This window comes from Danio aesculapii, chromosome 2, assembly GCF_903798145.1.
Source record: "Danio aesculapii chromosome 2, fDanAes4.1, whole genome shotgun sequence".
Classification (NCBI taxonomy): Eukaryota; Metazoa; Chordata; class Actinopteri; order Cypriniformes; family Danionidae; genus Danio; species Danio aesculapii.
In genome coordinates, this window is record NC_079436.1 from 52,229,311 (window position 1) to 52,242,473 (window position 13,163).

A 13,163-nucleotide genomic window follows, 5' to 3' on the forward strand; every position below is an offset into this window, starting at 1 on the left:
CAGGACTAGTGTGGGAATGTTGTGGCTTTAGGCCAAAGTTCATCACTGCAGGTCCATCTTTCCTGCGACTGGAATTCCCAACAAAATCCCTCATTGTTTGTACAGACAGAGAGAAATGGAGAGAGAGAAAGACAGGCCGGGCGGTGTCACTCACACATCCGGCTAAACAGCGCTGATCCTCGGCGACAGGAGAGCAGATCGGCCGAGCGCCAGAGCTGCTGCAGCAACATTTATTGAGGATGAAATGTGCCTTTGTTGATAATAGATGGATATTCGCGCTACTGACAGGCCAGAACACACACTGTAAAAATATGCGTAAATGCATTTGTTATTTTCCCCTGTTTATTTATGCTTTTGAATTGCATTATGGCGGTGACACAGTGGCTCAGTGGATAGCGCTGTCGCCTCACAGTAAGAAAGTCACTGGTTCGAGTTCCAGCTGGGTCATTTTGCATTTTTGTGTGGAGTTTGCATGTTCTCTCCATGTTGACGAGGGTTTCCTCCTTCCTCCACAAGCTTTCAGGCATTTCCAGCAGGTCTTAGCTTGTCAGGCTGAGAAATGACCAGCTAAGGCCAGCTTGACCATGCCTGTCAACTCTCCTGTTTTTCCCGGGATTCTCCCTTATTTTACAGTTTTATCCCGCTATCATCGTAAAGGTATTTGCTCATATTTCTCCTGTATTTTTTATCTTTCTATAAAGGATGACAATAAACATTAAAGAGCCGATCCTCCCTATGTGCAACCTATACCGCCAAACCACCAGGGGGCACCCCTTGCTCTTAAATGTGAGTGTTTTGTGCTTTCATTTTATTTAGGCTTGAAAACACTTTGAAATAAATATAAAATGGTGGGATTCTCTTCCTTTCCATTACAGGCACCGTTGCCCCTATGCAATCCTCAAAATAGTCAGCTCATGTAGCAGTGCGTGACTGTCAGATGTGCTTCATATGCTGTTTCCCAGGCGGATTCTGTACACGCGATTTGATGCGGAGCTAAAGTGGACACTGGGTTTTGGGTGCGTGTTTGAACAGACATATACACATAATAATAATAATAATAATAATACTAATAATAATAATAATAACAACATCTAAAGATGTCGATCTTGGTGGGTTTTCTTTTAAACACAACACATTTTGTCTTAAATGAGCATGAACAGTTAGGAAAGCAATCGAATGCTTTCGTTATACATCTGTGCCTTTTTAAAGTGACACCTTTGATAATTAATGTGATCAAACGAAAAATCTAAATAAGAGATTTATTCGCTGCTCTTTAATCAGAATGTTTAAGTTATACTGTGAAGGAAAGGTAAATGAGATTTAATAACTTGATTCAATTTCTTTATAATAGCTATTAATTTTAATAGGCTAAACTGTTTGCTAAATTATCAGCAGCTTTTTCTAATATACAGTTGAAGTCAGAATTATTAGCCTAGTTTGAATTTTTTTTTTTTTCTTGTTTAAATATTTCCCAAATGATTTTTAACAGAGCAAGGAAATTTTCACAGTATGTCTGATAATATTTTTTTCTTCTGGAGAAAGTCTTATTTGTTTTATTTCGGCTAGAATAAAAGCAGTTTAAATTTTTTATGAAGCATTTTAAGGTCAAAATTATTAGCCCCTTTAAGCTAATTTTTTTTTCGACTGTCTACAGAACAAATCATTGTTATACAATAACTTGCCTAATTACCCTAACCTGCCTAGTTAACCTTAATAACCTAGTTAAGCCTTTAAATGTCACTTTAAGCTGTATAGAAGTGTCTTGAAAAATATCTAGTCAAATATTATTTACTGTCTTTATGGTAAAGATAAAAAAAATCTGTTATTAGAGATGATAACTGATTGAGTTATTAAACTATTGTGTTTAGAAATATGTTGAAAAAAATTTCTTTCTGTTAAACGGAAATTGGGGGGCTAATAATTCAGGGGGCTTAATAATTCAACTGTATATTATTTATTCTACCTTTTGTAAACAAATATGTAAAAACATATTACTGACCATTTCAACAGTGTATTTACAATGAAACAGCTGCAGATGAACATATGTAGTCATTTGGGGGTTTTTGTTTTTGGGGTGGTATCCCCTATTATGAGCTTGAACAGTCTAGCCAGGCTGGGAGACCAGTCAAAACCAGCTATGTCCAGTTAAACCAGGCTGGTCAAGCTGGTTTTAGTTGGTTTTAGGTGGTCATTTCCCAGCCTGACCTGCTAAGACCAGGCTGGAAATGGCTGAATCCAGTTTGGAAATGGCCAAAACCTGTGTAAAACCAAGCTGTTCAACCAGCTAAAACCAGTCTACCAACTTTGTTTTTTTTTCAGCAGAGATATTACTCTACAAAAAAAGCTTGTAATAAGCTGCCAGTTCATATTGGTTATTTTAAATATCTCATTTCTTATACGTTATATTAGTTCAAACTACCATACTAAAAATGTCAATGAAAGTCACTTTCTAAAACAATTGAATTTTTAACATCAAAAGTCAACAGAGCAGAGATTGAGCTCCCACAATGCAATTCACAACCATAAATAAAACCGAAAACGCTTGTGAATCACAAAATAACCTGTTAATTAACACATATTGTTTACAGTGTAGCCTATAAAACATGCTCCTTGCATTCCAGCAATCTTCCGGGACTTTGTCAGCCTGTGAATATGGCTCAAATAGCAAAGGATTAATGCTTAGCACAATATTTATCATTCCTGTAGCGATGTTGAGAAAGCCCAGGCCCTGTATATATATTTATATTCTGATAAAATATGTTATTTGATTATTAAAGTGTGCAGAAAATAACCATTATTGTTATCTCAAGACTCGAAAGTTAATAGCCTATCTGAAAGTAAACATCAATGTAAGGAAATGTGTGCATATAGGCGAGTCTATACATGTGTTGAGTGCTCGGAAACGCCAGCGTTGGACTTTGGTTGTGTTTATTGATATTTCTTGGGTGTGGTGATTGATTATAGGTAGATTTCATCTGCACTTTGACTTCCCTGAAGCTGAGGCCTTTCATGTACAGAAAATCACGGAAAAAGTGTGTGTTACAGTTTCCCTGTAGGCCAATAGCTACTGAAAAAAAAAGATTGATTGATTTACTAAAATGTTTAAGGTAAGCAAACAATTTATATGGGCTGAATTTGAACAAACAAATGAAATGTAGTAATGTTCAACATAATTTTTGTGTTTAAATTCAGCTTATTTAAATCGTTTGCAACCACTAACCTTAAAAACATAGCAAATCCAGTGAATCATATTCTCAGTGTTATTCTTAAAGGGATAGTTCACCCAAAATTGAGAATATCTCACACCCCCAATTGGTTTCAAACCTTTGCGAATTTGCTTATTATTAATTAATTCATTTTCTTTTCGGCTTAGTCCCTTTATTAATCAGGGGTTTATTAATCCAGCATATGTTTTACACAGCAGATGCCCTTCCAGCTGCATCCCAACACTGGAAAACACCCATACACTCTCATTCACACACATACACTATGGTCAATTTAACTTATTCAATTGACCTGTAGCGCATGTGTTTGGACTGTGGTGGAAACCGGAGCACTCGGAGGAAACCCACGCCAACACGGGGAGAACACACAAACTCCACACAGAAATGCCAACTGACCCAGCCGAGGCTCGAACCAGCAACCTTCTTTCTGTGAGGCGACAGCAATACCCACTGTGCCACCGTGTCGCCCCAAGTTCCTTATTATGTTGACTTCAAAAGAAGATATTTTGAAAAATGTTACAAACCTGTAACCATTTACTTTTATAGTAGGAAAAACTACTATGTAAGTCAATGGTTACCAGTTTCGAACATTTTTTAAAATATCTTCTTTAGAGTTCAACCAAGGGCACTTCTTTATATTGTAGGGCACTTCCCTTGTTTTTAATTAGAACAATAGCACAACCTGACAAAACATGAGAAGAGGGTTCGAAACATGTTTCTTTTTTAAACACTAATACAGTATAAGCTAGCCATTTATTTTTTGGGGGTGTGTTTGTGGAGTGGCACGGTGGCTTAGTGGTTAGCACCGTCGCCTTAGATCAAGAAGGTCACTGGTTTGAGTCCCAGCTGGGCCATTTGGCATCTCTGTATGGAATTAGTGTTCGCTCCCTGTGTTTATGTGGGTTTCCTCCGGGTGCTCCAGTTTCCTCCACAGTCCAAAGACATGCGCTCTATAGGTGAATTGGGTAAGCTAAATTGACCCTTCGCTAAGCCCCGCCCTCCTTTGTTACTGTTGTTACGCCTGTCAAGCTTTCGTGCCTAGCATGTCTACTATAATATGTATGTGCCAGTGTCAGACATTCCCAGGGATGTAATTAGTCATTTTTGGCGAACAGGTGAGATATCTGAGAAACCCAGACAAAAAAGGACTGCAGTATGCATTACAGGGGTATATTCATGACATAATAGACAACCGATTAGAAAATAGCTTATTCAAAAATGAAGCTAGGTTAGCCTAGCCACATAATATGCAAGTTCATGCACAGCAGGAGAGATGAAATTTAAAAATAATCTAATAATAAAAAATTAAACTGTGATTTCCCTTTTTTTTAGCCAAAAAACCTGATAGATTAATTGTTGTGCAATGAAATATAAGTTAGTGTTACTAACCTACGAGGAAACACACATAGACTGTGCTTCTACATAATTCATTCATAGAAAGAGCAGCCAGAAAGGGGAAATTGATAGATTTGTGCCAAATATTAGCATCATTGACCCTTTTCATTGCTTTCTTTTGTTAACCAAGTGCACTTCTGTATATACTGTAGGCCACTTCCCTTGTTTTTAATCAGAACTTTGGACAAAGAGAAGAAGGTTCAAAACATGTTTCTTTTTTTAAATACTGATATAAGCTAGACATTTTAGTTTTTTGGGGGGTGTGTTTGTGGGGTGGCACAGTGGCTCAGCGGTTGGCACGGTTGCCACACAGCAAGAAGGTCGATGGTTCGAGTCCCGGCTGGGCCAGTGAAGTTTAAATTGGTGAATTGAAGTTTAAATTGGCCGTAGTGTAGTGTGAATGCAAGTGTGTATGGGTGTTTTCCAGTACTGTGTTACAGCTGGAAGGGCATCCGCTGTGTAAATATATGCTGGAATAGTTGGCGGCTCATTCCGCTGTGGCGACCCCTGATAAACAAAGGATTAAGCTGAAGAAAAATCAATGAATGGGGGTGTGTTTGTAGTTACAAGTTAAGCTCTATTTTAACGTTCATGTGTAACAAGATTTAGTTACATCTTTGTTTTCTGGTTCAGCATTTATAATTTGTTACATTTTATATTATAATTATCAGGAAAGAAAAATCTATAAAGCATAAACGTCTCTGTAGAGTGTATGTACAGGAATGTGAACAGTGTTTGAAGATGTGTTGTTCTTTGTTTTGTGATTTAAATCAGTGGTTCCCAACCTAATTTTGCCTGAGACCCCCTTTTCCCCTGGAAAAGATTGAAAGGCCCCCCTTCACATTAATGATATTATCACTCATATAAGTTTGCAGTAAGGATAATAAAAAAGTTGTTTTCAAACACACCGTATGTTTATTACTTTATCTAGATATGTTTATGCACATATAATAGCCTAATGTAACATATAAAAGCAAAACATCAGTAGGCCATTTGTAACTGAAAAGCATAAGACTTCGGCCTTTATATTAGTTGCCAATTAGGTGCCAATTTTTTTAAAGTGTCTTGTGGCGTTTCTCATCTCATTTTGGGTGTGTCTCAATTCTTTTGCCTTGTGTTTAAAAAATGCTCTGGGTTTGTCGCGATATTGGGGATGAATCGTCTGCAAATGTATCTTTAATTCAGCCTCATGCATTTGTTAGCAGGATCTTTGCCGCAGATATTACACTGTGGCTGGGTCAGGGACTCTTTGCTTGGAGAAAATGAAATAAAACCATAGTTCAGGTAACTATCTTGAGTATTTCCTGCATTTTTGTGTTTCCAGTACTGCTAGCGCTATGACCCGAAATGTTTGGAGCTTCCTCACCTGGGTCCAGTATGACTGGGTCATTACTATTAGCTGCTGATGGCGAATCAGTGAGACTCTTTCTATTTTTTTGGTCAGCCAGGGGATAAAATGAACTAAGGCAACATGATCGTTCTCCCAATTGTCCACTGCTAATTTTTTTTAATATGACGCGACCCCCCACAGAGCTCGCTGAGGTCCCCTTGTGGGCTGGGATCCCCCTTTGGGAACCGCTGATTTAAATGATCTTACTGTTTGACTCAATTCAGGGTATTAGGTATAATTTGTTGTTGTTTTTAACTGATTTTGTTGGTTGCAAACAGTCTTAAATCAGGATATTAAGTGACCCAAATATTTTGTCGAAATATTATTTCATAACGGGGCAACACAGTGGCACAGTAGGTAGTGCTGTCGCCTCACAGCAAGAAGGTCACTTGTTCGAGCCTCGGCTTGGTCTGTTGGCATTTCTGTGTGGAGTTTGCATGTTCTCCCAGTGTTTATGTGGGTTTCCTCCGGGTGTTCTGGTTTCCCCCACAGTCCAAAGACATGTGGTACAGGTGAATTGGGAAGGCTAAATTGTCTGTAGTGAATGAGTGTGAGTAAATGTGTATGGATGTTTCCCAGAGATGGGTTGCGGCTGGAAGGGCATCCGCTGCATAAAACATGTGCTGGATAAGTTGATGGTTCATTCCGCTGTGGCGACCCCGGAATAATAAATGGACTAAGCCGAAAAGAAAATGAATGAATGATTTATTTCATAACTGTTTACTGTTTGCATTTAGCTGAAAATGTTTTAAAGATTTATGACTTATAAAAATGTTTTCAGAAATGAGTGTTAAATGAACTACATCACAACGTTGGTACTGTTGGTATATATTTTAAAGATAATATAAATAAAAAAATAAATAAATTCATAGTTATACATTTATAATTATCCGAAAACTATTGGAATTTTATGGACCAGCTGACACTAGAAATGTACATACATCATAATAATTGTCTCCGGCTGGGTCAGTTGGCATTTCTGTGTGGAGTTTGCATGTTCTCCCCGTGTTCGCTTCCCCCACAAGTCCAGAGACATGCGCTATAGGTGAATTGGGTAAGATAAATTGTCTGTAGTGTATGTGTGTGAATGAGTGTGTATGGATGTTTTCCATTGATGGGTTGCAGCTGGAAGGGCATCCACTGCGTAACATGTGCTAGATAAATTGGCGGTTCATACGCTTGTGGCAACCCCAGATTAATAAAGGGACTAAGACGAAAAGAAAATGAATGAATAAATGAATGAATGAATGAATGAATTTAATTGTTCACAAATGTGTGTTAAATTAACTACATCACAAAATTGTTACTACTGATATATTTTATCAAATCTAATCATTAATTACGTTTTAAATATTACATAAATAAAAATATAAACATTCAAAATGTATAGTTATAAAAAAAATGTATAATTACATCAGGAAACCATTGCCATTTTATGGACTAGCTGACACTATATTCATACATTTATATTCATTCATTTTCCTTCGGTTTAGTCCCTTTATTCATCAGGGGTCGCCACAGCAATTATCACACAACTGTCGCACAATTAAAACAGTTCACTGATTGTCATTAGCTACACGAAATAGTACTGTAAACACAGTCTGAAGGGGTTAATCTATTATAATCCACTCCAGTTTGCGAGAAGCCAGAGCAAGAACACGGATGACGTCACTGGTGGGCGTGGTGATGCTCGAGTAAAGTCTGTTCAACTGTTTGAGCTTCAGTCTTCAGCTTTCACGCGTTTCTTTTAACCGCGTGGACTGAAGCTCCTGGCCCTGAAAGTACAGTACGGGAAACGAGCGGGGACACGTTACATCATCATCATCATCATCTTCATCATCAGCGCACCTTCACGCAGGTGCCCCGGACACCCGGAAGAAGTATCAAACCCGTCGCTACAGATTTAGTGAAGAAGAAGAATCAGTCATGTCGGAGCTGAAGAAGAACAAGATGTTTATAGTGCTCATGGATCTTCTGTGTGTCGCCGTGGGTGAGTCTCGTCCTTTTTATAAGGGCTTTTCTGTCTAAAACCTGAGCTTGACGAGTGATTGTGAAAGTCTGAGTTCACCAAAGTTCACCTGCCACCGTGCTCCAGTCCACTGGAAACTAGCAAACTTACTGGAAACTAGCAACGCTAACTTGTTTATTTATTATTTTTGCGTCAGTGACTATGACAGTGATGTGTGAAATGCTGAAAAATAAGTTTATTAATGTAAACATAGTGTAAAATTTTGCTTTTGTATAAATATTTGTGAAAAAATGTACTGTATACCGTCATAGATATGTTTTACATTTACCTATGTATTTATTTTGTCTATAGACAATATCAATTTTATATTTTCATATTTATCTTTTTACACACATCTATTTTATCTATAGATATACGTATATATTCACATGTATACCTCAGTATGTTGATTATAAATTTAATAGTTAGACATCAAATCATAAGTTAGAATAATTAATACCCCAGATTTTAATCTCTTCCATCATTTACTCACTATTTACTCTCCCTCAAGTTGTTTCAAACCTTTTTGAGTTTCTTTTATTCTGTTCGACGCAAAAGAAGATATTAAGAAGAAAGCTGGAAACCTGTAACCATTGACTTCCATTAGTTTTTTTAAAGTTACAGTTACAGTTTCTAGCTTTCTTCAATATCTCTTCTTTTGTGTTAAACCGAAGAAAGAAACTCAAACAGGTTTGGAGAAAGTGAAGGGGAGTGTAAATGATTATTTATCATTAAGCAATAATATAAGATGTTATATTCAGGAATTAAAATACAGCTATTATTATAAATTTTATTATTATGATTATAATTATAGTTGTTGTTATTATTATTATTATTTTATTATGAAGCATTGCATGTGTAATTGCATTTTAAATACATTGTTTAAATCCCTAGAAAGCAATAACGTATAATGATCCAAGTTTTAAATAACATGCATATTTGTTTGTTTCTAGATGATCACTTCATTTACTGAGTTATGCAAGTTATATGTTGAGCAACGTAAAGCCTGAGGTGTTCAATTTGAAAGTTTAGTGCGACATTCCTCTCAAGTTTATCATACTTGGTAATTATGTATTTCATGCCACTAGCAGAGAAAACATGTCAAGGATATTAAAATAATGCTCACGACTGAGGGGAGAAATTTGACACACACTCACATACACATACATACACACACTAAAAAAATAAATTTGTGTAAAATTTGGACAAACCCGAAAACTGAACTAAAATTTGGGCTATAAATTATATTTAAATAATTAACCCAGTGGTATGTTTTGGCCATTTTTTTTTTTAAAGTAACCCAGATTTTATTAGATGGTTTAATAATTATTATGTCTCCATCAGTAATGCCTATCTTACTTTGATACATCCAGGGGCACCGCTGTGACAGAATGTGTGTGCGCCCTATAACAACATTTTTTTTGGTGGGACCTCCAAGTGAAGAGGGGTTGGGGGTTGTTACCCTAATATTACGCTGTAAAAAATGCTGGGCTCCATACAATCTCTTCATGTCATCTCAGTGAAAATTGAATGTTTTTTTGCAATTTTAAGTTGATTGTACATAAAACAATTAAGTTGTCCCAAAGAAAACCTCAAGAATTGTGCTGTTTCAGCTCATTTTAAATAAGTAGTTTGAACAAGCAGTAGAAATATTTTTTTGAGTGTAACTCCTGGGGCCCCCTAAAGTGCGTGGGCCTTTAGAATTGCCCTAACTCCACCCCCTCCCTCCCCCCTTGCGAGGCCCCTGGATGCATCTATACATTTTTGTGTATTCACTTTGCAGTAGCATGTTAATAATACCGTAATATCTCATCAGTCATTCAGTGCCATGATGATGTATATATAAAAATTAGTCAGTCATTCAGCCTTAGACAGTCAGCCTTTATTAATTTCCCGAAAGCAATTTGGTTACAAGCATTTCACACACAATACACAAAACACATTATACAATACAAATCTATCCTAAATTTTAAAACCTTACAGCTGAGGGGATAATCTAAAGGTTGAACCGACTTGTTTTACTAATAGTAGTTCTGTATCGAAAACCAGAAGGGAGAAGATAAAACTCCTAGTGTATAGGATCATCTGAGAGAATTCTCTGAGCTTTACTCAACTTGTCTATGGTATAGCTGAGCCATGGTCATCTGTTTTCTCCGTGTTATTTTTCCTCCTAGGTTCACAATTTTCTCCAAACAAATCTTATTTTTTCACACTTAGAGAATTGAACCAGCAAAGCAAAGAAAAAGATTACAGTTACTGAATGTATGAACTGTAAAACATACGATTTATCTATATAAAATTATCTTAATTTCTGTAAGCAGAACAAACCATCATTATACCATCTTTATACAATAACTTGCCTAATTACCCTAACTTTAGTTAACCTAATTAACCCAGTTAAGCCTTTATATGTCACTTTAAGCTGTATAGAAGTGTCTTCAAAAATATCTAGTCAAATATTATTTACTGTCATCATGGCAAAGATAAAATAAATCACTTATTAGAAATGAGTTATTAAAACTATTGTGTTTAGAAATGTGCTGAAAAAATCTCTCCGTTAAACGGAAATTGGGGAAAAAAAGAAACAGGGACGCTAATAAGTCAGGGGGGCTAATAATACTGAATTGTGAAATTTTTATTGTTTTGAAAATATTTTACAAATCATATTTTACAGACCTACAGAATATTTTCTTTTCTGGGGAAAGACATTTCTTTTAGTTTGGTTGTATTTTAATTTATTAAAATTTTAAAAACAATTTTAAGGACAATATCATTAGCCCCAATGAGAAATATTCATTTTTCAAATGTCTACAGAACAAAACACTATCTAACAACTTGTATTAAATTATCCTAATTAGCCTAGTTAAAATAACCTAGGTAAGCCTTTAAATTGCACTTTTTGTCCTGCAAAATAACTAGTAAAATATTATGTTATATCAGTTCTTAGAAATTAGTTGCAAAAAAAAAGAAAAAAAGAAACCTCTCCGTTAAGCAATGCTTGGAAAACATTTGTAATAGGTATAAACATTTCACCCGACAACTAATAATTTGATTATACATAAAATATAAAATATGCTAAGTTTTGGATCAGTTTTTGTTCATGTTTTTTTATTATTATTATTATTCTGTTTATCAAGGCAGCATTTATTAAATGTAAAAAAATAGTTTAATATTTGTTAACATTTTAAATAGCTGCTTTCTTATTGTGTGTAGTTTATAATGAAAGTATTACTCCAGTCATTATTGCTTTTATTACTACTACCATTAATAATAATAATAATAATAATAATAATAATAATAATAATAATAATAATAATAATAATAATAATAATAATAATAATAATAATAATAATAATAATAATAATAGTAGTAGTAGTAGTAGTAATAATTAATATTAGAGTGATTTCTGAAGGATCATGTGACTGGAATAATAAAGTTTAAATTTCATAATTAAAATCACTGGAATAAATAATTCAATTAAATTATAAACTACGTTTGAACAGTTATTTTATAATGCAATAATATTTTACAATTTTTACTGTGTTTTTGATGAAATAAATGCACCCTTGGTGAGCAGAAGAAGCTTATTTAAAAACATTTAAAAATCCCACTGATCCTAAACTGTTGACTGGAAGTGTATATAGTCATAATTATCTATTTATCTATTTATTTATTTATTTATTTATTTATTTATTTATTTATTTATCATTTAACTTTGACCGTGCATAAACTAAACCAAAGGATCATGTTCTCCAGCATCAGTGGGAGTAAATCTGACATCTGAACAGAGAGTCTCATGATCAATGTCATTTTATTTTGCTTATCTGATTAGAGGCCTAAAAATAGAGCGAAATCATACATTTTACATCAAAACTTGATTCTTTATAATATTGTTTTCCAGACTTCTGGATCTCATCAGTCCAATGCTGTAGCATTTCATAAGCTCAAAACTTGTTCACACATGCATTGCTTTATTTGGCATGAATCAATCTTACCTTACAAAACCTCTGACATTTTTATTTCCACGATGATTTTAACTATGTGTGACATGTTCCCTTTAATTTAATTTTTTTTACATTTTTGGATGCCTCTGTCTTTCATATTGTTTGTGTTAGTCACAATAATCAATATATGGACTTATCACACACCACATGGACATGACCTCAATCATTTTTGGTGATGCAATATATATTGCATATACATAAAAAACAATTCTAGCAACACTTTTGCTGATTGTGCAACATCTCTAATGGTTGTGTCAGTGTCAGTATGGTAAAACACTATATTATTTACTATAAATTACTATAGTATATTGTCATGTGGGTGCCTGATGACTGAAAGTAGGTCTGGTTGCAGATATAGCAGCCTCTGTTACTTTTTACCTTGCACTTGTTTGTTAACATTTACTATTATTCATTTTGGATATATGTTTACACTTTCTGATTCCAGTGCCTGATTATTAAATTGTTAAAATGACCATAATTAAATGGAATATTCTTAAGAATAAAATACTTTGGAAGAGTGTACTTGCTTTCTAACATTATATAACGAGTGGCATAAAATGGTCTTAAAATGACAATAATATTGTTTATCGCAATATACCTGTAGATTCACCGGCCACTTTATTAGGTACACCTTTTTAGTACCAGGTTGGACCATCTTTTGCCTTCAGAACTGCCTTAATCCTTCATGGCATAGATTCAAAAAGGGACTGGAAATATTCCTCAGAGATTTTGGTCCATATTGACATGACAGCATCATGCAGTTGCTGCAGATTTGTCGGCTGCACATCCATGATCCAAATCTCCTGTTTCACCACATCTCAAAGGTGCTCTATTGGATTGAGTTCTGGGGATTGTGGAGGCCATTTGAATACAGTGAACTCATTGTCATGTTCAAGAAACCCATCTGAGGTGATTTGCGCTTTATGACATGGCGCGTTATCCTGCTGGCAGTAGCCATCAGAAGATGGGTACACTGTGGTCATAAAGCGATGCATATAGTCGCCAGCAATATTCAGGTAGGCTGTGGCATTGACACAATGCTCAGTTGGTACTAATGGGCCCAAAATGTGCCCAGAAATTATTCCCCAGACCATTACACCACCACCACCAGCCTGAACTGTTGATACAAGGAAGGATGGATC

At 35.3% G+C, this 13,163-nt stretch overlaps 1 protein-coding gene across 1 annotated transcript in view; it reads left to right on the forward strand.

Annotated features, from left to right (window-relative positions):
- Positions 1-7,698: 7,698 nt before the first annotated feature.
- plpp2a (phospholipid phosphatase 2a) overlaps positions 7,699-13,163 on the forward strand; it is a 68,412-nt gene continuing 62,947 nt past the window's right edge. Inside the window, exon 1 of the mRNA XM_056445664.1 lies at positions 7,699-7,999. Within this exon, the coding sequence (XP_056301639.1) occupies positions 7,936-7,999 (64 nt within the window). The 5' untranslated portion in view covers positions 7,699-7,935. The remainder of the gene's footprint in view (positions 8,000-13,163) is intronic.